Here is a 26,609-nt window from a genome sequence, read left to right on the forward strand (position 1 = left end):
GATGGCCGACTAGGCCATCTTTCGATACATATGCAGCTAGAGACAAGAGCTCCAAGGTTCTGGTTAGTACATCATGTTGTTCCAACAATAGGGTTGCAGATCCCTTTAGCTCCTTGGGTACTTTCTCTAGCTTCTCCATTGGGAGCCCTGTGATACATCCAATAGCTGACTGTGAACATCCACTCCTGTGTTTGCTAGGCCCCGGCATCATCTCACAAGAGACAGCTATATTTGGGTCCTTTCAGCAAAATCTTGCTAGTGTATGCAATGGTGTCAGCATTTAGAAGCTGATTATGGGACGGATCCCTGGATACAGCAGTCTCTAAATGGTCCCTCCTTTCATCACAGCTACGAACTTTGTCTCTGTAACTCCTTCCCTGGGTGTTTTGTTCCCAATTCTAAGAAGGTGCACAGTGTCCACACTTTGGTCTTCATTCTTCTTGAGTTTCATGCGTTTATCAAATTGTATCTTATATCTTGGGTATCCTAAGTTTTGGGCTAATATCCACTTATCAATGAATACATATTGTGTGAGTTCTTTTGTGATTGTGTTACTTCACTCAAGATGATGCCCTCCAGGTCCATCCATTTGGCTAGGAATTTCATAAATTCATTCTTTTTAATAGCTGAGTAGTACTCCATTGTGTAAATGTACCATAATTTCTGTATCCATTCCTCTGTTGAGGGACATCTTGGTTCTTTCCAGCTTCTGGCTATTATAAATAGGGCTGCTATGAACATAGTGGAGCATGTGTCCTTTTTACCGGTTGGGACATCTTCTGGATATATGCCCAGGAGAGGTATTGCTGGATTCTCCGGTAGTACTATGTCCAATTTTCTGAGGAACCGCCAGACTGATTTCCAGAGTGGTTGTACAAGCTTGCAATCCCACCAACAATGGAGAAGTGTTCCTCTTTCTCCACATCCTCGCCAGCATCTGCTGTCACCTGAAGTTTTGATCTTAGCCATTCTGACTGGTGTGAGGTGGAATCTCAGGGTTGTTTTGATTTGCATTTCCCTGATGATTAAGGATGTTGAACATTTTTTCAGGTGCTTCTCTGCCATTCGGTATTCCTCAGGTGAGAATTCTTTGTTCAGTTCTGAGCCCCATTTTTTAATGGGGTTATTTGACTTTCTGGAGTCCACCTTCTTGAGTTCTTTATATATATTGGATATTAGTCCCTTATCTGATTTAGGATAGGTGAAGATCCTTTCCCAATCTGTTGGTGGTTTTTTTGTCTTATTGATGGTGTCTTTAGCCTTGCAGAAGCTTTGAAGTTTCATGAGGTCCCACTTGTCAATTCTCGATCTTACAGCACAAGCCATTACTGTTCTATTCAGGAATTTTTCCCCTGTGCCCATATCTTCAAGGCTTTTCCCCACTTTCTCCTCTATAAGTTTCAGTGTCTCTGGTTTTATGTGAAGTTCCTTGATCCACTTAGACTTGACCTTAGTACAAGGAGATAGGAATGGATCGATTCGCATTCTTCTACATGTTAACAACCAGTTGTGCCAGCACCATTTGTTGAAAATGCTGTCTTTCTTCCACTGGATGTTTTTAGCTCCCTTGTCGAAGATCAAGTGACCATAGGTGTGTGGGTTCATTTCTGGGTCTTCAATTCTATTCCATTGGTCTATTTGTCTGTCACTATACCAGTACCATGCAGTTTTTATCACAATTGCTCTGTAGTAGAGCTTTAGGTCCGGCATTGTGATTCCACCAGAGGTTCTTTTATCCTTGAGAAGAGTTTTTGCTATCCTAGGTTTTTTGTTATTCCAGATGAATTTGAAGATTGCACTTTCTAATTCGTTGAAGAATTGATTTGGAATTTTGATGGGGATTGCATTGAATCTGTAGATTGCTTTTGGCAAGATAGCCATTTTTACAATGTTGATCCTGCCAATCCATGAGCATGGGAGATCTTTCCATCTTCTGAGATCTTCTATAATTTCTTTCTTCAGAGACTTGAAGTTTTTATTATACAGATCTTTCACTTCCTTAGTTAGAGTCACGCCAAGATATTTTATATTATTTGTGACTATTGAGAAGGGTGTTGTTTCCCTAATTTCTTTCTCAGCCTGTTTATTCTTTGTGTAGAGAAAGGCCATTGATTTGTTTGAGTTAATTTTATATCCAGCTACTTCACCGAAGCTGTTTATCAGGCTTAGGAGTTCTCTGGTGGAATTTTTAGGGTCACTTATATATACTATCATATCATCTGCAAAAAGTGATATTTTGACTTCATCTTTTCCAATTTGATCTCCTTTTGTTGTCGAATTGCTCTGGCTAGGACTTCAAGTACAATGTTGAATAGGTATGGAGAAAGTGGACAGCCTTGTCTAGTCGCTGATTTTAGAGGGATTGCTTCAAGCTTCTCACCATTTACTTTGATGTTGGCTACTGGTTTGCTGTAGATTGCTTTTATCATGTTTAGGTATGGGCCTTGAATTCCTGATCTTTCCAAGACTTTTATCATGAATGGGTGTTGGATCTTGACAAATGCTTTTTCCGCATCTAAGGAGATGACCATGTGGTTTTGTCTTTGAGTTTGTTTACATACTGGATTAAGTTGATGGATTTCCGTATATTGAACCATCCCTGCATCCCTGGGATGAAACCTACTTGGTCAGGATGGATGATTGTTTTGATGTGTTCTTGGATTCGGTTAGCAAGAACTTTATTGAGGATTTTTGCATCAATATTCATAAGGGATATTGGTCTGAAGTTTTCTATCTTTGTTGGGTCTTTTTGTGGTTTAGGTATCAGAGTAATTGTGGCTTCATAGAATGAGTTGGGTAGAGTACCTTCGGTTTCTATTTTGTGGAATAGTTTGTGAAGAACTGGGATTAGATCTTCTTTGAAGGTCTGATAGAACTCTGCACTAAACCCATCTGGTCCTGGGCTTTTTTTAGTTGGGAGACTATTAATGATTGTTTCTATTTCTTTGGGGGATATAGGGCTGTTTAGATCATTAACCTGATCTTGATTCAACTTTGGTACCTGGTATCTGTCTAGGAACTTGTCCATTTCATCCAGGTTCTCCAGTTTTGTTGAGTATAGCCTTTGGTAGAAGGATCTGATGGTGTTTTGGATGTCTTCAGGATCTGTTGTTATGTCTCCTTTTTCATTTCTGATTTTGTTAATTAGGATGCTTTCCCTGTGCCCTGTAGTGAGTCTGGCTAAGGGTTTATCTATCTTGTTGATTTTCTCAAAGAACCAGCTCCTTGATTGGTTGATTCTTTGAATAGTTTTTCTTGTTTCCACTTGGTTGATTTCACCCCTGAGTTTGATTATTTCCTGCCCTCTACTCCTCATGGGTGAATTTGCTTCCTTTTGTTCTAGTGCTTTTAGGTGTGTTGTCAAGCTGCTAATGTGTGCTCTGTCTAGTTTCCTTTTGGAGGCACTCAGAGCTATGAGTTTTCCTCTTAGAAATGCTTTCATTGCGTCCCATAAGTTTGGGTATGTTGTGGCTTCATTTTCATTGAACTCTAAAAAGTCCTTAATTTCTTTCTTTATTCCTTCCTTGACCAAGGTATCATTGAGAAGAGTGTTGTTCAGTTTCCATGTGAAGGTTGGCTTTCTATTATTTATTTTGTTATTGAAGATCAGCCTTAGTCCATGGTGATCTGATAGGATGCATGGGACAATTTCAATATTTTTATATCTGTTGAGGCCTGCTTTGTGACCAATTATGTGGTCAATTTTGGAGAAGGTACCATGAGGTGCTGAGAAGAAGGTATATCCTTTTGTTTTAGGATAGAATGTTCTGTAGATATCTGCCAGATCCATTTGATTCATAATTTCTCTTAGTTTCACTGTGTCCCTGTTTAGTTTCTGTTTCCATGATCTGTCCATTGGTGAAAGTGGTGTGTTGAAGTCTCCCACTATTATTGTATGAGGTGCAATGTGTGCTTTGAGCTTTACTAAAGTTTCTTTAATGAATGTGGCTGCCTTTGTATTTGGAGCATAGATATTCAGGATTGATAGTTCCTCTTGGAGGATTTTACCTTTGATGAGTATGAAGTGTCCCTCCCTGTCTTTTTTAATGACTTTGGGTTGGAAGTCAATCTTATCAGATATTAGAATGGCTACTCCAGCTTGTTTCTTCATGCCATTTGCTTGGAAAATTGTTTTCCAGCCTTTCATTCTGAGGTAGTGTCTATCCTTTTCTCTGAGATGAGTTTCCTGTAAGCAGCAAAATGTTGGGTCTTGTTTGTGTAGCCAGTTTGTTAGTCTATGTCTTCTTATCGGGGAGTTGAGTCCATTGATATTAAGAGATATTAAGGAAAAGTAATTGTTGTTTCCTGTTATTTTTGTTGTTAAAGTTGGCATTTTGTTCTTGTGGCTGTCTTCTTTTAGGTTTGTTGAGGGATTACCTTCTTGTTGTTTCTAGGGCGTGGTTCCTGTCCTTGTATTGGTTTTTTTCTGTTATTATCCTTTGAAGGGCTGGATTCGTGGAGAGATAATGTGTGAATTTGGTTTTGTCGTGGAATACTTTGGTTTCTCCATCTATGTTAATTGAGAGTTTGGCTGGGTATAGTAGCCTGGGCTGGAATTTGTGTTCTTTTAGTGTCTGTATAACATCTGTCCAGGATCTTCTGGCTTTCATAATCTCTGGTGAAAAATCTGGTGTAATTCTGATAGGCTTGCCTTTATATGTTACTTGGTCTTTTTCTCTTACTGCTTTTAGTATTCTATCTTTATTTAGAGCATTTGTTGCTCTGATTATTATGTGTCAGGAGGTATTTCTTTTCTGGTCCAGTCTATTTGGAGTTCTGTAGGCTTCTTGTATGTTCATGGGCATCTCTTTCTTTAGATTTGGGAAGTTTTCTTCTATAATTTTGTTGAAGATGTTTGCTGGTCCTTTGAGTTGAAAATCTTCATTCTCATCCACTCCTATTATCTGTAGGTTTGGTCTTCTCATTGTGTCCTGTATTTCTTGGATGTTTTGAGTTAGGATCTTTTTGCATTTTACATTTTCCTTGATTGTTGTGCTGATGTTCTCTATGGAATCTTCTGCACCTGAGATTCTCTCTTCCATCTCTTGTATTCTGTTGCTGATGCTCGTATCTATGGTTCCAGATTTCTTTCCTAGGGTTTCTATCTCCAGTGTTGCCTCATTTTGGGTTTTCTTTATTGTGTCTACTTCCCTTTTTAGGTCTAGTATGGTTTTGTTCATTTCCATCATCTGTTTGGATGTGTTTTCCTGTTTTTCTGTAAGGACTTCTACCTGTTTGATTATGTTATCGTGTTTTTCTTTAAGGATTTGTAACTCTTTAGCAGTGTTCTCCTGCAATTCTTTAAGGGATTTTTGTGCTTCCTCTTTATTGTCTTCTGCCTGTTTAGCAGTGTTCTCCTGCATTTCTTTAAGTGTGTTATTAAAGTCCTTCTTGAAGTCCTCTATCATCATCAGGAGATATGCTTTTAAATCCGTGTCTAGCTTTTCCGGTGTGTTGGGGTGCCCTGGACTGGGCGAAGTGGGGGTGCTGGGTTCTGATGATGGTGAGTGGTCTTGGTTTCTGTTAGTAAGATTATTACGTTTACCTTTCGCCATCTGGTAATCTCTGGGGTTAGTTGTTATCGTTGTCACTGTTTAAAGATTGGAGCAGAAGCTGTGTTCCACTCACCAGCAGTCTCTAAATCCTGCGGCGGGGGTCGTGGGTAGCTGATGGTACCCCGGTGCTGGTCCAGCCAGAAGAGGCCTGTGGTCCTACTCAGGCCAGTTTCTGCTTCCCTAACTAATGCAGTCTCTGGTCCCGCGTGCAATTGGATTGGAGCAGAAGATGTGTTCCACTCTCCAGAAGTCTTAAGATCCTGTGGTGGGTGTTGTGGGTAGCTGGTGAGTGTCAGCCGACCCTGCGCCCCAGCTGCCCCGGTGCTTTTCTGACCGGAAGAGGGTTGTGGCCCTATGTAGGCCGGATTTCTCTCTCCCCAACCAGAGCAGTCTCAGGTCCCGCGTGATTGGACTGGAGCAGAAGCTGTGTTCCACTCACTAGCAGTCCCAAAATCCTGCGGCGGGGGTTGTGGGTAGCTGGTGGGTGTCAGGCAACCCTGCGCTCCTGCTACCCCGGCGCTGATCCGGCCGGATGAGGCCTGTGGCCCTACTCAGGCCGGTTTCTGCTTCCCTAACTAATGCAGTCTCAGGTCCCACGCAATTGGATTGGAGCAGAAGCTGTGCTCCACTCACCAGAAGTCTTAGGATCCTGTGGCGGGTGTTGTGGGTAGCTGGCGAGTGTCAGCAGACCCTGCGCCCCAGCTGCCCCGGTGCTTTTCTGACCGGAAGAGGGTTGTGGCCCTATGTAGGCCGGATTTCTCTCTCCCAAACCAGAGCAGTCTCAGGTCCTGCGTGATTGGACTGGAGCAGAAGCTGTGTTCCACTCACCAGCAGTCCCAAAATCCTGCGGCGGGGGTCGTGGGTAGCTGGCCGGTGTCAGGCAACCCTGCGCTCCCGCTACCCCTGCGCTGATCTGGCTGGATGAGGCCTGTGGCCCTACTCAGGCCGGTTTCTGCTTCCCTAACTAATGCAGTCTCAGGTCCCGCGCAATTGGATTGGAGCAGAAGCTGTGTTCCACTCACCAGCAGTCCCAAAATCCTGCGGCGGGGGTCGTGGGTAGCTGGTGGGTGTCAGGCAACCCTGCGCTCCCGCTACCCTGGCACTGATCCAGCCGGATGAGGCCTGTGGTCCTACTCAGGCAGGTTTCTGCTTCCCTAACTAATGAGGTCTCAGGTCCCGCGCAATTGGATTGGAGCAGAAGCTGTGCTCCACTCACCAGAAGTCTTAGGATCCTGTGGTGGGTGTTGTGGGTAGCTGGCGAGTGTCAGCAGACCCTGCGCCCCAGCTGCCCAGGTGCTTTTCTGACCGGAAGAGGGTTGTGGCCCTATGTAGGCCGGATTTCTCTCTCCCCAACCAGAGCAGTCTCAGGTCCCGCGTGATTGGACTGGAGCAGAAGCTGTGTTCCACTCACCAGCAGTCCCAAAATCCTGCGGAGGGGGTCGTGGGTAGCTGGCGGGTGTCAGGCAACCCTGTGCTCCAGCTACCTCGGCGCTGATCCGGCCGGATGAGGCCTGTGGCCCTACTGAGGCCGGTTTCTGCTTCCCTAACTAATGCAGTCTCAGGTCCCGCGCAATTGGATTGGAGCAGAAGCTGTGTTCCACTCACCAGCAGTCCCAAAATCCTGTGGCGGGTGTTGTGGGTAGCTGGCGGGTGTCAGGCAACCCTGCGCTCCCGCTACCCTGGGGCTGTTCCGGCCGGATGAGCGAAGTTTGTTTTTTGACCAATTATGTGGTCAATTTTGCAGAAGGTACCGTGCGGTGCTGAGAAGAAGGTATATCCTTTTGTTTTAGGATAAAATGTTCTGTAGATATCTGTCAGATCCATTTGTTTCATAACCTCTGTTAGTTTCACTGTGTCCCTGTTTAGTTTCTGCTTCCATGATCTGTCCATTGGTGAAAGTGGTGTGTTGAAGTCTCCCAGTATTATTGTGTGAGGTACAATGTGTGCTTTGAGCTTTACTAAAGTATCTTTAATGAATGTGGCTGCCCTTGTATTTGGAGCATATATATTCAGAATTGATAGCTCCTTTTGGAGGATTTAACCTTTGATGAGTATGAAGTGCCCTTCCTTGTCTTTTTTGATGACTTTGGGTTGGAAGTCGATTTTATTAGATATTAGGATGGCTACTCGAACTTGTTTCTTCCTACCATTTGCTTGGAAAATTGTATTCCAGCCTTTCATTCTGAGGTAGTGTCTATCTTTTTCTCTGAGATGAGTTTCCTGTAAGCAGCAAAATGTTGGATCCTGTTTGTGTAGGCAGTCTGTTAGTCTATGTCTTTTTATTGGGGCATTGAGTCCATTGACATTAAGAGATATTAGGGAGAAGTAATTGTTGCTTCCTTTTATTTTTGTCGTTAGAGTTGGCGTTCTGTTCTTGTGGCTGTCTTCTTTTAGATTTGTTGAGGGATTACCTTCTTGCTTTTTCTAGGACATGGTTTCTGTCCTTGTATTGGTTTTTTTCTGTTATTATCCTTTGAAGGGCTGGATTCCTGGAAAGATAATGTGTGAATTTGGTTTTGTCGTGGAATACTTTGGTTTCTTCATCTATGGTAATTGAGAGTTTGGCTGGGTATAGTAGCCTGGGCTGGAATTTGTGTTCTCTTAGTTTCTGTATAACATTTGTCCAGGCCCTTCTGGCTTTCATAGTCTCTGGTGAAAAATCTGGTGTAATTCTGATAGGCTTGCCTTTATATGTTACTTGACCTTTTTCCCTTACTGCTTTTAGTATTCTATCTTTATTTAGTGCATTTGTTGTTCTGATTATTATGTGTCGGAAGGAATTTCTTTTCTGGTCCAGTCTATTTGGAGTTCTGTAGGCTTCTTGTATGTTCATGGGCATCTCTTTCTTTAGGTTTGGGAAGTTTTCTTCTATAATTTCGTTGAAGATATTTGCCAGTCCTTTGAGTTGAAAATCTTCATTCTCATCTACTCCTATTATCCGTAGTTTTGGTCTTCTCATTGTGTCCTGGATTTCCTGGATATTTTGAGTTAGGATCTTTTTGGATTTTGTATTTTCTTTGATTGTTGTGCCGATGTTCTCTATGGAGTCTTCTGCACCTGAGATTCTCTCTTCCATCTCTTGTATTCTGTTGCTGATGCTCGCATCTATGGTTCCAGATTTCTTTCCTAGGGTTTCTATCTCCAGCGTTGCCTCAATTTGGGTTTTCTTTATTGTGTCTACTTCCCTTTTTAGATCTTGGATGGTTTTATTCAATCCATCACCTGTTTTTCTGGTTTACCTGCAATTCTTTAAGGGATTTTTGTGCGTTTTCTTTAATGTCTTCTACCTGTTTAGCAGGGTTCTCCCACAATTCTTTAAGGGATTTTTTGTGCTTCCTCTTTAATGTCTTCTACCTGTTTAGCAGTGTTCTCCTGTATTTCTTTAAGTGTGTTATTAAAGTCCTTCTTGATGTCCTCTACCATCATCATGAGATATGCTTTTAGATCCGGGTCTAACTTTTCCGGTGTGTTGGGGTGCCCTGCACTGTGCGAAGTGGGAGTGCTAGGTTCTGATGATGGTTAGTGGTCTTGGTTTCTGTTAGTAAGATCCTTATGTTTACCTTTTGCCATCTGGTAATCTCTGGAGTTAGTTGTTATAGTTGTCTCTGTTTAGAGATTGGAGCAGAGGCTGGGTTCCACTCACCAGAAGTCTTAAGATCCTGTGGCAGGTGTCCTGGGTAGCTGGTGGGTAGCTCATCGCCCTAGCTATCCAGGTGCTTGTTGGACCGGAAGGGGCTTGTGCCCCTACTCAGCCTGTTTGTCATTTTTAACAAATGGAAATATCAACCAATCTTAAAATTTGAAGAAGTGTTTTAAATGATGTGATTGACCTGGAAAATCATGTGAATGTAGGTATTTATAGGTATTGCATTAATAAAAAAGACTTAGAAGAAATTTCTTGGATTTAGAAAAATTTAACTCTATCAAAAATTATACCAGCAGGTTAAACCTGTGTGAAAAAATCATGATATATTGAAGAATATCCACACTGATCCAATAAGCTTTTGAGAGATTTCAGTTGATTGAGAATACATTACATAGATGAAAACATTTCTGATTCTGTAAATAAGAAGTGTTTTTCTTAATCACGGATTTTCTATTCTCCAGGCATGTGTAGAAAAGTCTCATTATAGGGTAAATGGACTCAATTTATAAACAGAAACTGAGTTGCCAGGAAGGACATTAATTAGCAGTGAGAATCTCTTGGAGTAACAAGGATCTGTGGTTAAAAAATATTAGGTTAGCATGTTATAGCAGTAGACTTTAGCAGAAGACATAAAGAATACTGTGATAATGATAGATGTTGGAAATTCAGTAGATATACAGGTAATGGAGAGAGGTAGGACAAGGTTTCTTTGATAAATTTAGCATCTTTGATTAGGATTTCTGAGTTCAAATTTATAAAGAGACATTCAGGATAAGACTCATGAGTAGATTGAAGGTTAGATAAAAAAGTGATCATAGATACCTTCATTAAAAATCGCACATGAAGAAGTTAAAATTCCAAGTTCAATTATTTCATGAAAGGAAGAACATGAAAGAAATATGGGATGGAATCATGTCCTTTACCTATATACCATTTGATAAACTTTCAAAAAGTAGGGTAGGGGGTTGGGGGGGTGGGTATGGGGGACTTTTGGGATAGCATTGAAAATGTAAACGAGGAAAATACCTAATAAAAAATAAATTAAAAAATATTTATTTTCACTGTAAACAGCAAAACTACAAAAATGGAGTTACAAATATCACTGTGGTATGATCATTTAGCATCATTTGTATATGAGGCATAGCATAGAAGCACCTTAGTGGCGTTATATTTTAAATTTATGAAAAACCAAAATACCGATTCCCATGGTGGTTGTACCAGTTTACACCTGATGGATGCAGGTTCTGTTTTGAACATCCTTGTATTTGTTTTGTGATCATGGCCATCAGAACATCCTATCACTCACTGTCAAAAGAAAAAAGGAAAGTAAGCTCTCCTTTTCTTTTAAGAACCCCCAAATTTGCTTCATTAAAATGTGGCCTTCAGTTTCCACAAGAACTAGATTTCTTATGTGCATAGCTGTTTCAATCTGTCAACATAAAGATTGCTGAGAGAAATAATAATTTTTGAAGTTAGTGTCCAGTAAGTACAAGATGAACTTTCTTTCTCAAGATGCCTCTTTCAATTGTTAGTACATGAAACATTTGCTCTCTTCATTTCCGCATCGTTGGCTTGTTTTGAAGAAAGGGCTCCTGTAAAATATAATGGTCTCAAATATAAGTCTTCCAAGTCTGTAGCACGGCATCCAAATAACAGTTGACTTATGTTTAAGGAAACGACTGTGCTTTGTAATATACATGCATACTTACATACACATAAACTTTCTTTTGAAAATGTAAAGGAGCTTATATGTAAATATGTGTCTGAGAGAGAGAAGCTGAGACAGATTGAGAAGTAAATTAAATGATGGTGTGTGGTATAAATATTCACTCTATCTGAGCAGCTATTACAATATTGCTACTTTGAAACATGGCCAATGCACCACATCCAATGTACCATAGACTGACAAGCTTAGGGGGGTCTCAGTTTAGAGTGCTTACTGGTGACATGAAGAGTGGTGGAAGGCACACATTTTAGTTCAAATCTGGCACATGGTTGAAGGACTTTGGCTCTTAGGGCACTGATCCCTTTCATGAGAATTCTGTCTCGATAAGATGAAATTAGTTTCTCAGAACTCGACCTTGCAATGTGATAACCTTGGCAATTTGGACTACAACACATCTATTTGGGACAACATGACCATTCCAGACCAGCCTAGGCTCGTATATGCATAAAGTGTTTCTCATATATGATGATATTTTAAGGCAAATCTTGGTAGCATAATATGTTATGTAACTTTAGCAACTGTTCAGGGTTGACTCAAACTACTTTTATTGTTTGTTTTATTATGTCATCTACTACAGTAAGAATAACTGTTTACATATGAAAAAGTTAACATTTTCAGTTATGAGATGTTCCAACAGATTTGGAAAAGTTGTTAATTAAAGTGAAAGAGATATTTAAAGTTTTATTTTTAAGCACACATATGCAATACACTTGCAAGAACATATACAAGAATCAATTTTAAACAAAGATGGGGCACATTTATTTTAAAGAGTTGAATATGAATACCTTTTTTAAATATTTGCTGAGAAAATTTGCCCACACAGCAATACATAAAATATAGATGCTCATAGCTTCTTCCTCTGATTCTGAACAGAAAGAAAGAGAACGAGGTTCGAACCTGGCCTTTATGTTTCGACTGCCTTTTGCTGCGGGAAGAGTGTTCAGCATCAGTATGTTAGACACCCTTCTTTATCAGGTACGCAAGCGAGTGCTCTTTCTTTGAAGTGGTTATTTTATATTTCACCTAGGTTTTAAGTAAAAATATGTGTTAGTGATGTTTCAAACTCTTACCTTAAAAGTTGATTTGAAACAGTTCACTATGCTTCCATGTATTTAATCACATAAATGTTGATATCAAATGCTTTATTCAAAAATACATTTTAAAACTTGGTCTGATGTCAAATGCATACAAGTAAGGTTATATAGACTGAGCAGGTTGGTCTTAGAAACATATATTTATATACATATATTATTATAAAAACCATAAATTCGAAAGGGAGTAGGAGACTCTATGAGAATGTTTGAAGAAAAGAAAGTGAAGGAGTATAATGATGTAATTATATTATAATCTCAATTGAAGTAATTTAATAATATTTAGTAAGGAGAGAGAGAGAGAGAGAGAGAGAGAGAGAGAGAGAGAGAGAGAGAGAGAGAGAAAGAGAGAGAGAAACATAAACTCTACACTACACAAGCCTGAAGACTTGAATAACTTCCTCAGAACTGAGAATGGAAACAGAGCTAACTCCTAGAAGTTGATCTGTTTTTCCCAGGTCACTGTGAATTTGTGATATCTCTGTCTCTCTGTCTCTATGTCTCTCTGTCTCTCTGTCTCTCTGTCTCTCTGTCTCTCTGTCTGTCTGTCTCTCTCTCTGTCTCTCTGTCTGTCTGTCTGTCTGTCTGTCTGTCTCTCTCTCTCTCTCTCTCTCCTTCCTCACAATAATAACAGTACCACATTAAAAATAAGAGGTTTGGCTTGGAAATTGTATTCCTGGGTACCAGTTCCATGTGAAATTTATTAATGTATTTTCCTATAATTCTAAGCATGTCTCTGAGCTACTTTTTTAAAGAGAAAAATAACGAAAAAGTTAAAGCTAGCATTGCTTATTAGAACTTCTTTTTTTTCAGATTTTGAGCAGATATAAATGTATCAGTATTCTAAACTGAATATATTTAAGCATCTGATAATTTTTTATTAGGTATTTTCCTTGTTTACATTTCCAATGCTATCCCAAAAGTCCCCCATACCCACCCCCCAATCCCCTACCCACCCACTGCCCCTTTTTGGCCCTGGCGTTCCCCTGTACTGGGGCATATAAAGTTTGCAAGTCCAAAGGGCCTCTCTTTCCAGTGGTGGCTGACTAGGCCATCTTTTGATACATATGCAGCTAGAGGGAACTGCAACCCTATATGTGGAACAACGATATGAACTAACCAGTACCCCAGAGCTTTTGTCTCTAGCTGCATCTGATAATTTTTGCTTAATTTATATAAATAGAAGTATAAATGAGAGCTATTTAGTCCCCAAATACCAAGGTTCCATTGCTTTTTATGCATTGTACACTAGTAGAAAGCAATCTAAAAATACATATATTTCACACAAATATAGCATGGTCTGCTTTTGTTTGCTTGTTTTTGCCTGTGGCTGATCGTATTGATGTTACCTGCTCTCTGATTAGTCAAACACTCACTCAACAATTCCATTTAAAGGGAAAATATATTTACAGAGTTTTATTTCATAGCATTAGCTTCAAATTAAGCGCCTTAAAATTTTATTGTCTACACTGCTCTTGATATTTGTTACACTTTTCTACAACTGTCTGCTTGACTAAACTAATCCCAAGATATCTGGAGATTTTCTGCTAGCCTCTGGGCTAACTCTTCCTGTCCTTATGGATGTCAGTATCGACCTGCTTGTCTGAAAATGTGCCACAGCGGGCAATGAGCAATGACTGGTATTAATGCTTTTTACTAATATTTCCAGATAATTTATCTAGGTAATCCAGGAGGTTGGCCTGTACCAAAGATCCCCAAATATGAATATACTCAACTGTTGAGAATTAAATTGCAACCTAACTTTTTTTTCCTTTTTTTTTTTTTAAACTATGCTTGAAGAGCATCAGTTGAAGCTGAGAGTTTGTATGGATCGCTAAGATGTATTTAACTGCTATTCTAATGCTACAGTCTTATTTTCATGTGATACGATGATCCTAAAGAAGTAAAGATCGTTTTTAGGCCTTCTTTGTGTTGATTTTTGTGATGCCTTATCAAGACACTTAGAAGTTAGTAATTTGTTGAAACGAATGCAGAAAGACCCCATTAGAATGTGAAGGTTTTGGATGACAGCAGACAAGATGATAACATGCTTGTGGGTTAAGCTTTAATTCCTGAATTCTATCTCAGAACCCCATGTGTTACAACTTACCATAGTTGTCCGCCGACTTCCACAGGTACTCTGTTGCATACATGCACACATCCACATACAATGAAACATAAATAAATAAAATAAATAAATAAAATAAATAAATAAATAAATAAATTCACAATTTAAGATCAGGATTTTTGTTTGTTTGTTTGTTTTTGTTTTTGTTTGTTTGTTTGATTTGAGACAGGGTTTCTCTGTATAGCCCTGGCTGTCCTGGAACTCACTCTGTAGACCAGGCTGGCCTTGAACTCAGAATCTGCCTGCCTCTGCCTCCCAAGTGCTGGGTTTAAAGGCAAGTGCACCACCACTGCCCAGCCTTATACTCCTGTCTTAATCCATGATATACTGAATCTGTCTATATGCATATGTGTATATCTGAGAGAAACTTCCTATAGTATATTAAATGTATTTGCTGGGTTAGATTAATTTCTATATTAATAAACTTCAAAATAGTCTAGCTACAATGTATAACTTTATTGTACTATTTGTTTGAAAAAACAGTTAACAAGAGGACTTCAGAGTTTGCAAATTTTAGAAAATAATTTCTATCCTTCAGGATTTTTCGTTGGTTACAATGACCTCTGAAGTGTTCGGAATGATTTCCTTCTTTTGTTGGTGCTGGGATTAGACCCCTGAGCCTTGTGCTCCTAGGGATGATGTTTGATGAGGGGATCTCTAAAAGCTTGCTAATATTATGGTTTATATTTCTATGATTAAGTGATACACATTGCTATTTTAAGAAAATATAATGATTCATTTTTTTAAAAAAATGACTGTCTATTTTCAGATGTAATAGTTTGGGAAACAATACATATAATAAAAATAATAAAGGAAGTATAAAAATAAGTTTCATTTTACTATTGAGTAGCTTAATCTTAGGGAAAAGAGTGGCTAAAATATTTAAAGCATTAATTTTAAAAGTTATTAATTTGACCATTTTATTTTAATCAGAGATATTTGTTTGGATTTTAAACCATATAACATGTTAGCACCATGCCTTGTATGCCAATCTCAGTATATGTACTATCTGTAAATAGCATGTATTTCATATATTACTTTATAGTTGGCTTTACTATAAATGGTTATTTTAAGTGTTGAGACATATTTTAATCTGATTTTACCAAGACTTACTGAGATGCTAGAAATAGATTTCCAGAAACATTTATGTGTTCAAACTTCCCAGTCTTCTTTGTGTCTGACATACATAATGTATACATGTTTTCCTTATATTGCAGTCATTTGTGAAAGATTATATGATTTCTATCACCAGACTTCTTTTGGGACTGGACACCATACCAGGATCAGGGTTTCTTTGTTCTGTAAGTTAATCATGTCTGGAAGAGGAGAGAATTCTGATAGAAGGTTTGATCAGAGCGTCAACTATGTGCTTTTGGTGACTCGTTTATAACCAAATTTATTTCCTCATGTGTGTCTAAAGAGTTAATCTGAGATTTTTTTCTAATACATTAGGCCATTAGGCCTTAGATGTATCATATTTTTTCTTTGTTCCTCAAGCATTACAATTAATATTGTTACAAAACCATTCTATATAAAACCAAATACAGTTCCTCGTTGATGATATTGTTTTAGCTGTCAGTTTTGACAATGACATGTCCAAGATTTTGACAATGACACTGTCCATCAGCAGGGAAGTTCTGGCACTCAACCCTATACCTTTCTGAGATGGGATCCTAATACACTGTTCAGACTGTCTTGATATTCTGGAATCAAGGAATACTCCACTCAATTCCTTTCGGATTTCAGTGAGACTAGACCTGTGCTATTGCACATGGTTCAAACATGCTGTTTTGTAGAAGAGTGTAATACATAGAATACGGTAGATTGCTAATGGATCAGATGTAAAAGAACCTGTGTGGAAGAAGGTCCTTGGCTTCCTGCCTGGAACCCTGTGTTCCTTCTACCACAAATTTGCTTCTGTACATGTCAGAACAATGGGGCAAGTGGATAGGACTTCTATTATGAGAATAGTTCTGCACCTTACTATTTTTCTCTATATAATTAATTCCCTAAATATCAGTGTCAGTTGTGTTATTTCACCATCTTGAAAGTTTTCACAGTTTACAAGTATCTCCCAGATCTCTACCAGTGTTGTTCTGCCTACTTTTACTGGATCAATAAAATGTCATACTGGCCCAGATTGAATACTTAACGTTTCTTGCCTTTGAATGTGCTCTCAGGATAAGCTGAGCTGGAGTAAATTAGTAAGCCTCACGAGTGAATAAGGTTTTATGAAATGCTACTTTGAGATTTTAAAATATACATTGGCAGGGCTTTGAAGAAGAGAAAAATGACCACTGGGATTTTTATTCTTAAACATTGATTGTGTGATTCATTCATATGCATTATAGATGAAAATCACTGAAGATGACTTGTGGATCAGAACGTATGCCAGACTCTATCAGAAGTTGTGTTCTTCTACTGGAGATGTTCCCATCGGGATCTACAGAACAGAATCTCAGAAACTAACGACATCTGAGGTTTGGATCTATGAAAGCCTTTTTTACTGTGGTGTTTACTATGATGAATATAGTCATTCACAACCATACAGACTGATTTCACACAAGTGCAATTGAAACTGAAATGGGGTTCTATATAAACACCTAGAGTACATTTTCAGTAGCTAAAATCTCAACTGTTTCACAAAGTATTGTTAGATAGAAGGCTTTTTACCACTGTGGATATTAGGTTCCAATCTTTTTTTTTTTTTTCCTAGATCCATGATTAGCCACTTCTAGTACATTTTAAAGAATCAGAACACTTTGAGTCACCCTGAGATTGTGAGATAAAAACAAATCTTGTCTGAACCACCTATGTTTCTAATGTATTCCCTGACTATACATATTATTATTTGGAAGAAAGCAAAAAAGGAAATCTCATCAAGATTTGAAATGCATGTTTCTTTGTTTCTACTTTGAAAATGTATGTAAAGCTCTAAGAAAAGTCTAGGGACAGACATTTTGCCTGATTTTCTAGAAAAAAAATGGAGTAATTTTATTGGGAAGTAGAACCTATTAATACAGAAGGAAGAATTTTGATGACCACCTACAACTGAGAATACATCTGTATTTTAACTTTATCACCTCTGTGGTTGCAGGTAATTTCTATATTGTTAGGAAAATCCATCTCTTTAAAATAGATTATGTTATGAGATAAAGTTTTTAGATAAATATACTACCCTACATATATTTATATATAGTATTTATTAATATAAATTTTGGTTTATATCCTTGAAGTATTTTCTTTCAAATTTTCCAAAGTTATGACAAATCGCAAAGACGTTTTGTCTAGATTTTTCTTTTCCTCTTGTGCAAAATCACCCCAGGCTTAGGGCTCAAATCAATGATATTTATTTTAGCTAGCCAAGTAGATTCATGATAAAAATCAAAAATAAATGGTTCATGCAGAAGAAATTTATTGTCAGAGTATCGTTAAAAGGATATAGATTCATTTTCTTGCTCAGTTATTATATTTTTACATAGGTGGTTATTGTGCCTATCTGGATGTTATTCATGTTTCCTGAGATGTTGTGGGTGACTTCATTGTTGTTTCTGAGACATTGTAAATATCTCTGCCACCATCTTTATAGCTATATTTAAGTTTTTGTTTGAACACAGACTCTTAGGTTCACTTCAGAAAAAGAACTTACAAATAAGAAACAATCAACAGTAGCTGACTGGAGATGCATACCAGAAAGTTAAATTCAAGAAGTAATTTGGCAAGTATGGCTAAAGTTTTTAGATTAGCTGCAATATTCTTTGATTATATACTAAAATATTAAAACAAGACACTTTTATATGTAAGTAATTTAACATTTTCTTAGCTTGCTAGTGTTTCAATTGTAGCATATCATACATTCCATGACTTATAAAAATGGAAATGTTAAAGCCTAGAAAGATGGTTCAGTAACAGAGTTCATACTGCTGTTCCAGAGAAGCCTCATATACTCCTAGGTACACACACACATTCACACACACACACACACACACATGCATACAAGCACACTCATATACATAATAGAAATTGTAAAAGATTTTTGTAATGAAAAGTTGATTCTGGCATTTGTAAGGACTGGTAAGCCTGGAATGTAGACAATGCTAGGTTTGTTGTCTGGGCAGAATCTGTTGTGATTCTTGACATTTGAGCAACATATCTTCTTAGAACAGAAGAAGCAAGGCATTCTGGGATCCCTAGATCTTTCATGACTAAATCACTGTCTAGCACTCCTCTCTCTAAAAACCATTGGCCCCTGGCTTACAATTTCACAGACTTTTAAAAAGTGGAACATAAACATTTATTGTAATGCAAATATTTCTCAATTGGCTATGGTAATTACAAAGTGGATTTCTATAGATGTTTTTGTAGTTTTACCATTATTTATGTTTTAAGAATTTAGATGTCGCAATTGTTTTCTATGGTGAGGCCATTCATACTCATGTCAATCATTTTTATGATTGAAAAAACATTTGTTGTTTAGCGAATAACATGTCAAAATTTAGAAAGAATAGGTGACTATCTCTGTCAAAGAGTACTTAATTACATTTTAGATAATTCTTCACAAATTGTCCTTCACAAATAAAATTCTCACTGAAATTGTTTTTAATCCCTTTGCCTCCAGTTTATTTATATGTTTATAAAAGGATGTCATTGTCAGAATAAAAGGAAACTGATCTAAGCTGATGGATCCTGTTTTCCTATTTTTGAACGTAATTTATCATTTAACACATTTTATTTAATGATTTATATTTGAGTTCTGTAGGCAACATGAGACACAAAGATAGAGTATATTAAACATTTCACCAACAATTCACTGCTTCAAAGTAATATTACTGTGCATGCAACACACACTACCTACCACAGCTGAGTTGAATATTCTCTTCCAACATGAAAGGTCTAACACATGAAGTTACACAAGTCCATCATGTAAAGTGAAGTTTCTTTTTCTGGACACTTATTTTAAACATGAGTATATTTCTTCTCATTCTTCACTAGGAGATTATGTGAATATGACTGATGGATAGTATATCCACAATCAGTTATAGTTTTACAGTTTGCTGGAACATCTTTACAGTGAAGGAACTCAGTTAAGACAATGAGTTATATGTGGAAAAGGAATTAATTGTCTCTGGTAAACACAAATAAAAGATGAATAAGTCTAAGGAATTGAAACCTACCATCATTTTTTTGCAGTGTCAGTTAGTTCAAAAAAATTTTTTTTAGGAAATTCAAGTATGTCATTCAGATTAAGTGGCAGTTTTCTCTAAGTAAAATCTAGGAAAGATTCTGGATTTTAGGAAGCAGAAGTTTCATTTAGTTTTTGGAATTAAAAGGGTTGTTATGATCTTGCTCAGATCACAGCAAGTCTTCTACCATGGTGCTAAAATTTTCCATTGTCTTTCCCATGATGTAGACCTGACCAGTGTGTGCAAAACACCAAGCAATGCATAGGAAATAACAGATGAGAAGGAGAACAGGAAACTGTCAGAGAGATCCCCTTAGGATAATTTTTTTAATATTTTTTTTATTACGTATTTTCCTCAATTACATTTCCAATGTTATCCCAAAAGTCCCCCATACCCTCCCCCCCCACTTCCCTACCTACCCATTCCCACTTTTTGGCCCTGGCGTTCCCCTGTACTGGGGCATATAAAGTTTGCATGTCCAATGGGCCTTTCTTTCCAGTGATGGCCGACTAGGCCATCTTTTGATACATATGCAGCTAGAGACAAGAGCTCTGGGGTTCTGGTTAGTACATCATGTTGTTCCAACAATAGGGTTGCAGATCTCTTTAGCTCCTTGGATACTTTCTCTAGCTCCTCCATTGGGGGCCCTGTGATCCATCCAAAAGCTGATTGTGAGCATCCACTTCTGTGATTGCTAGGCCCCGGCCTAGTCTCACAAGAGACAGCTATATCAGGCTCTTTTCAGCAAACCCTTGCTAGTGTATGCAATGGTGTCATCGTTTGGAGGCTAATTATGGGATGGATCCCTGGATATGGCAGTCTCTAGATGGTCCATCCTTTCGTCGCAGCTACAAACTTTGTCTCTGTAACTCCTTCCATGGGAGATTTTTTTCCAATTCTAAGAAGGGGCAAAGTGTCCACACTTTGGTCTTCGTTCTTCTTCAGTTTTCCTGAGTGAATAGAGAAGAAATCTTTAAGTATGAAAAATTTTGACTTTAGTAAAATAACACCTTTATCAACGATAAAATTATATTAATAAAGTAAATACCAGTCGATGTCTTCTGTATTTACATAGATTGTATTTAACCATAGATTTCCTGAATGTCAGTTCAGACTGCTATTGTATGCATCATTACCAAAAATTAGTGTATAATGTAAATGATTACTTAAAACATTATTTTCATGAAGTGATTCAGTTATTTCTTGATCATATATTTTAGTATCTATTATACTTATCTGAGAAAACAGAATATTTGGTAGACATAAAAAATTATACTTCATGTTTACTTGACTTTTATCAAAAGCCTTTCAAAAAAGCAAAGACATTATTGCATTATAAGTGTAATGTGGATATATGTCATATTTTGTCCATGTTGCTGTTTCTTGTATGTATGGTCCAGTCATTGTCTAAACTGCATTTTATGTATTTCTTTTTTCCTCCTTTGTGTCAGTCTCGAGAAATAGGATCTCAAGTAAGTACCTTCTGTTTGTCTCATTCCTCAGTGCTTTAAGATGCAAATGCAGACCTATTAAAAATTGACTATGAAAGACTACATCCAGAGATTCATTGTGAAATGTTCATACATACATACATTTTTTCATGTTAATGTAGTTTTATTTTCACAGAGAAGATTGCAAAATAATGTTACATTTTGTCTTCGGGCTGCATGTGTTAATCCACTTTAGGCATTATTTTAGAATTTCTGTAAACCAGTTTCATAAATGCTATAGCTAACACCAAGAAGCTAATCACCCCACTTCACAGTAGTCACATATGTCTGTTCTTTTGTGTGATTTCTTCAATTCTTAGTCTGTACTGACAGGACTGTGGTGTGTAATTAGCAGGCATCTGTTCAAAAAGTCAGTCCTAATAGGTGGAACTCACAATACAAGCTGAAGCTCTAGAAAGACATTAAGAATGAAAACATATACTAATCAAATAATTTTTCTATCTAAACCTTACATTATAAGTATTAATTCTAAATTATATTAGCATTTTATTACTTTGTAGTATTAACATTTATAATGGAGGATATTTTAAAATGTTACAGTTTTTAAGAGTCCTAAAAACTGGTAATTTTTTTTTTCCAAAGGCTAAGGATTATACAAATCCTCACTAGTGTCTAGAGAACTCTGATCTTCTCTTAAAGGAATCTGTGGACGGAGACCAGGAAGCCAGAGTTCAGGCAGATAAATCTCAGGAGATGTTGTACTTGCTGAGATATATAATAATAAACTAAGGCTGTGCCTCCTGAACCTCTTTCTGAGCATTGCTAGCACACAATACATTAATATTAACTTCATTCACAGTGCCTGATAAGACATATTCAGAATTTATTCATTTGACATGTAGCAATTTGTACCTTTGACTAACAATTCTCAGTTTCCCCTCTTTCTCTTTCTTTCTCTCTTTCTCTTTCTATCTCTCTGTTTCTTCCTTTCTTCCTCCCTTTCTTCCTCTTTCTTCCTTCCTTTCTTCCTTTCTTCCTTCCTTCCTTCCTTCCTTCCTTCCTTCCTTCCTTCCTTCCTTCCTTCCTTCCTTCCTTCCTTTCTTCCTCCCTCCCTCCCTCCCCTTCTCTCTCTCTCTTTCTTTCTTCCTTTCTTTCTTCCTTTCTTTCTTCCTTCCTTCCTTCCTTCCTTCCTTCCTTCCTTCCTTCCTTCCTTCCTTCCTTCCTTTCTTTCTTTCTTCCTTCCTTCCTTCCTTCCTTCCTTCCTTCCTTCCTTCCTTCCTTCCTTCCTTCTTTCTTTCTTTCTTTCTTTCTTTCTTTCTTTCTTTCTTTCTTTCTTTCTGTCTTTCAGATTTCTTTATTTTATGTGCATGAGTTTTGCCTACATGCTTGTATGTATATATGTATGTGTCTGGTGTATGTAGAGGTCAAAAGAGGGTGGCAAATGGTTACACCTGGGGTTAGAGATGGTCATGAGCCACCAAATGGATATTAGGAATCAATCCTCTCCAAGGGGAACAATTGATCTTTATAGCTGGGACTTTTTTTTTTTTTTTTTGCAGCCAAATTTCTCCACTTTTTTATTCATGCTAGCACAATATTACTCTTTATTAGAATTATGCCTCTTTTTTTTTGTAAGAAAACATGAGTAAATCTTGGCATTTTGTGCTAAGTGAAATAAACTTGCATGCAGAAAAGCAGAATTATTACTGAGATTTGAGACAAGGTACCTTGACTAAGATTCAAACTTTAGCATATGTCAGAGCTGGATTTCAAGTTGAAATAGGACACTAGGCTGTCTATATTTTATCACTTAACTCTACTGTTGTAGGTAACTACTCCCTTCTCTCACAATCAGTTTTGAGCACAGCATTTACTTTGGGTATCTACATAAGAATTGACTCAAACTATGTAATTGTTTGACAAAACCTCATCTTTTTCTGCACTCTGCATGTTAGCTGAGAACAATTACCTCTATATTGTTGGAAGTCTTTCTTTCTTTTTTTTTTTAATTTGAAGTAAGCTCTTCTAATTCTTTATATGAAGAACATAGGCATGATCATCCTGGCCAGGATCCTATCTATCTTATACCCAAACAGAACAACATCTACTGAGAGATACTATATGCATTCAGTGCAGGCTCAGAATGCTAAGCAGTAGATTTGTCAGACAGCTGAGGTGAGGATTCAGACCCGTTTGTACATGCACTTTCCTCATTGTGAATTGGGTCCATTTGTACATGCACTTTCCTCATTGTGAATTGGGTCCATTTGTACATGCACTTTCCTCATGGTGAATTGGGTCCATTTGTACATGCACTTTCCTCATGGTGAATTGGGTCCATTTGTACATGCACTTTCCTCATTGTGAATTGGGTCCATTTGTACATGCACTTTCCTCATTGTGAATTGGGTCCATTTGTACATGCACTTTCCTCATTGTGAATTGGAAACAGTGAGATCCTCTTCTCTTGATGGTCTTCTATGAGGCTTCTAGACAAATCCCCTTTCCTTTTTCTACTAGCACTAGATCAATCACACTTTTGTTCTACTGTCTAATAAAGAACCATTAGTTCATATTAGCTACCTAGTATTTCCAGTCAGACTTATTTCTGTGTATTGAGCTAGTTTGCAACATAGTTATTCTCTGCCAGTGCTTTGGTCCTTGTTGCTAGGCATTAACCATTCATCTCTTTATTCTGCATTGATTCTGGGTTTAGATTTTCACTACCCCTTAAGTAGCTATGTGCAAACTTGGACTATGATGAATGTGAAGCAGAAATAAAAGGAAATAGGGAACATATTACTACTTCATAGGTTAAGATAAAATAAATGTGTAACTGTTCAGGGTTAATTATGTATAATTCTGTGACTAAATATATACAGCATCATAGATATTACTTCCCTAATTCAGCATTATTTTTGAGTATATATATATATATATATATATATATATATATATATACTCAAAGTATATATATATATATATATACTCAAAGTATATATATATATATATACATATATATATATATATATATTGCTACTTTAGAGGATGGTCAGGTTGATAAAATTAAATCTATGATGAATAATACATAAAGTCAATATCCCTGTATTGGAATAATGCCACAGATGTTGAGTTTAATAATGTAAAGCATTTGACTCTCTGGTATTATCAATCTTATTATTCTCTTTGAATTTTTAAATTTTTGTTTGTGAGCAAAATATGAAAAATAAAGATATATATGTATCTAAGAGTTTTTATATTGGATATTTATAAATATATGAAATGTATGCAACTGTATAAGTCTTATGAATTATGACAACATGAAGTTACGAATCGTAGTTATTCATATATACTCATCATTCATGTATATATATGCACATGCAACGTACACATAAATGTAACAAACAAAAGCTTATATTAATATACTCTGTGAGACTGAGTTATTTACAATTTTCTTTTTGTTTGATATCTTATAGAAGCTTGTACTTGAATCTTTTTATTACCTTTTAAATTTATTTATCTGCCAGTTTTAAGCTCTATTGATTCTCTGTCATACTCATTTCCATTGTCAGGAGGCCATTCTTCACGTTCCTTAGGGGCTTATTTGAACTTGAGAATCTGTCTGACTGCTAAGAACATAGTGGAACACATGACCCTGTTGCATGGTGAGGCATATTCTGGGTATATGCCCAAGAGTGGTAAAGCTGGGTCTTCAAGTAAATCTATTTCCAATTCTCTGAGGACCCTCCAGATTGATTTCCAAAGTGGTTGTACCAGTTTACAATCCAACCAACAATGGAAGAGTGTTTCTATTTCTCCACATCCACACCAAAATGTGCTGTCATTCTGATAGGTGTAAGGTGGAATATCAGGGTCATTTTGCTTTGTATTTCTCTGATCACTAAAGACTTTGAACATTTCTTTAGGTGCATGTCAGCCATTCAAGATTCCTTTATTGTGAATACTCTCTTTAGTTCTATACACGATTTTTTGCTTGAGTTGCTTGTTTATTTTTGTTTTGTTTTGTTTTGTTTTTTGGTGATTAGCTTCTTGAGTTCTTTATATATTTTGAATATTAGCCTTCTATCAGATGTGATAGTGAAGATTTTTTTTCCCAATCTGTAGGTTGCCTATCTGTCCTGTTGACTATGTTGCCTTACAGAAGCTTTCCAGTTTCATGAGGTCCCATTAATCAATTCTTGTTCTTAGAGCCTGAACCATTGGTGTTCTGTTTAGGAAATTTCCTCCATGCCAATGATTTCAAGGCTCTTTCTTACTTTCTCTTCTGTTAGATTCAGTGTATCTGGTTTTATGTTGAGGTCCTTGATCTAATTGGACTTAAGCTTTGTGCAAGGTTACAAATATGCATCTCTTCTATTTTCCTACATATTGACTGCCTTTAGACCAGCAACATTTATTGAACATGCTTTCTTTTTTCCCATTGTATATTTTTGGCTTCTTTGTCAAAGATCAAGTGTACATAAGTGTGTGGTTTTATTTCTGGGTCTCCAATTCTATTCCATTGATAAACCTGCCTGTCTCTGTACCAACACCATACAGATTTATCACGATTGCTCTGTAGCGTATGAAAGTCAGGGATGGTGATGGTGCAGAACTTCTTTTATTAATAATTGTTTTTGCTATTGTGGATTTTTTTATTTTTCCAGATGAATTTGAGAATTGCTCTTTCAAAGTCTTTCAGGTATTGTGATGGGATTTTGATAGGGCTTGTGTTGAATTTGTAGATTGCTTTTGATGGATGGCCTTTTTTACTATGTTAATTCTACCAATCCATGAGCATGTAAGATCTCTGCATTTTCTGAGGTCTTCTTCAATTTCTTTTTTGAGAGACTTGTCGTTCTTTTCATACAGATCACAACCACAGTTACTCTGATACTTAAAACACACAAAGACCCAACAAAGAAAGATTACTTCAAGCAAATTTCACTTATGTATATCAATGTAAAAATATTCAGTAAAATTCTCACAAACCATATCAAAGAACACATCAAAACCATCATTCACCATGGTGAAGTAAGCGTTATCCCAGGAATCCAGAGATAGTTCAATATAAGAAAGTCCATCAATGTAATCCACCATATACACAAACTTAAAGAAAAAAAATCACATGATCGTCTCATTAGATGTTGAAAAAGCCTGTGACAAAATCCAACACCAATTCATGATAAAAGTCTTGGAGACATCAGGAATTCAAGGCCCACATCTAAACATAATAAAAACAATATAGAGAAAACCAACAGCCAATGTCAAATTAAATGGAGAGAAACTTGAAACAGTCCCAGTAAAATCAGAGACAAGACAAGGCTGGCAACTCACTCCCTATCTATTCAATATAGTACTTGAAGTTCAAGGTCGAGCAATTAGACAACAAATTGAGATCAAGTGGATATAAATTAAAAAGCAAGAAGTCAAGGCATCACTATTTGCAGATGATATGATGGTGTACATAAGCAATCCCCAGAATTCCACTGGATAACTCCTATGGCTGATAAATAGCTTCATCAAAGTGGCAGGATATAATATTAACTAAAAAAAAAAAACAAAAAAAACCAAAAAACAGTAGCCTTCCTTTATACAAAGGATACACAGCCTGAGAAAGTAATTAGAAAACAACACCCTTCAAAATATTCACAAAGTATAAAATATCTTGGTGGAACTCTTACCAAGCAAGTGAAAGATGTGTATGACAAGAACTTCAAATCTATGAAGAAAGAAATTGTGGAAGACCTCAGAAATGGAGAGATACCCCAAGCTCATGCATTGATAGTATTATTATAGTAAAAATGGCCATTTACCAAAAGCAATCCT

The 26,609-nt window shown here is 37.2% G+C and overlaps 1 protein-coding gene across 6 annotated transcripts in view; it reads left to right on the forward strand.

Moving 5' to 3' along the window:
- Positions 1–26,609, forward strand: part of Kcnt2 (potassium sodium-activated channel subfamily T member 2) — a 381,807-nt gene that overhangs the window by 324,649 nt on the left and 30,549 nt on the right. For all 6 annotated transcript variants that reach the window (XM_029477039.2, XM_029477031.2, XM_029477035.2 and 3 more), the window contains 3 exons: positions 11,801–11,902; positions 15,364–15,447; positions 16,498–16,626. In XM_029477039.2, the coding sequence (XP_029332899.1) occupies positions 11,801–11,902; positions 15,364–15,447; positions 16,498–16,626 (315 nt within the window). The remainder of the gene's footprint in view (positions 1–11,800; positions 11,903–15,363; positions 15,448–16,497; positions 16,627–26,609) is intronic.

This window comes from Mus caroli, unplaced genomic scaffold, assembly GCF_978045245.1.
Source record: "Mus caroli unplaced genomic scaffold, Mus_caroli_1 scaffold_1, whole genome shotgun sequence".
NCBI lineage: Eukaryota > Metazoa > Chordata > Mammalia > Rodentia > Muridae > Mus > Mus caroli.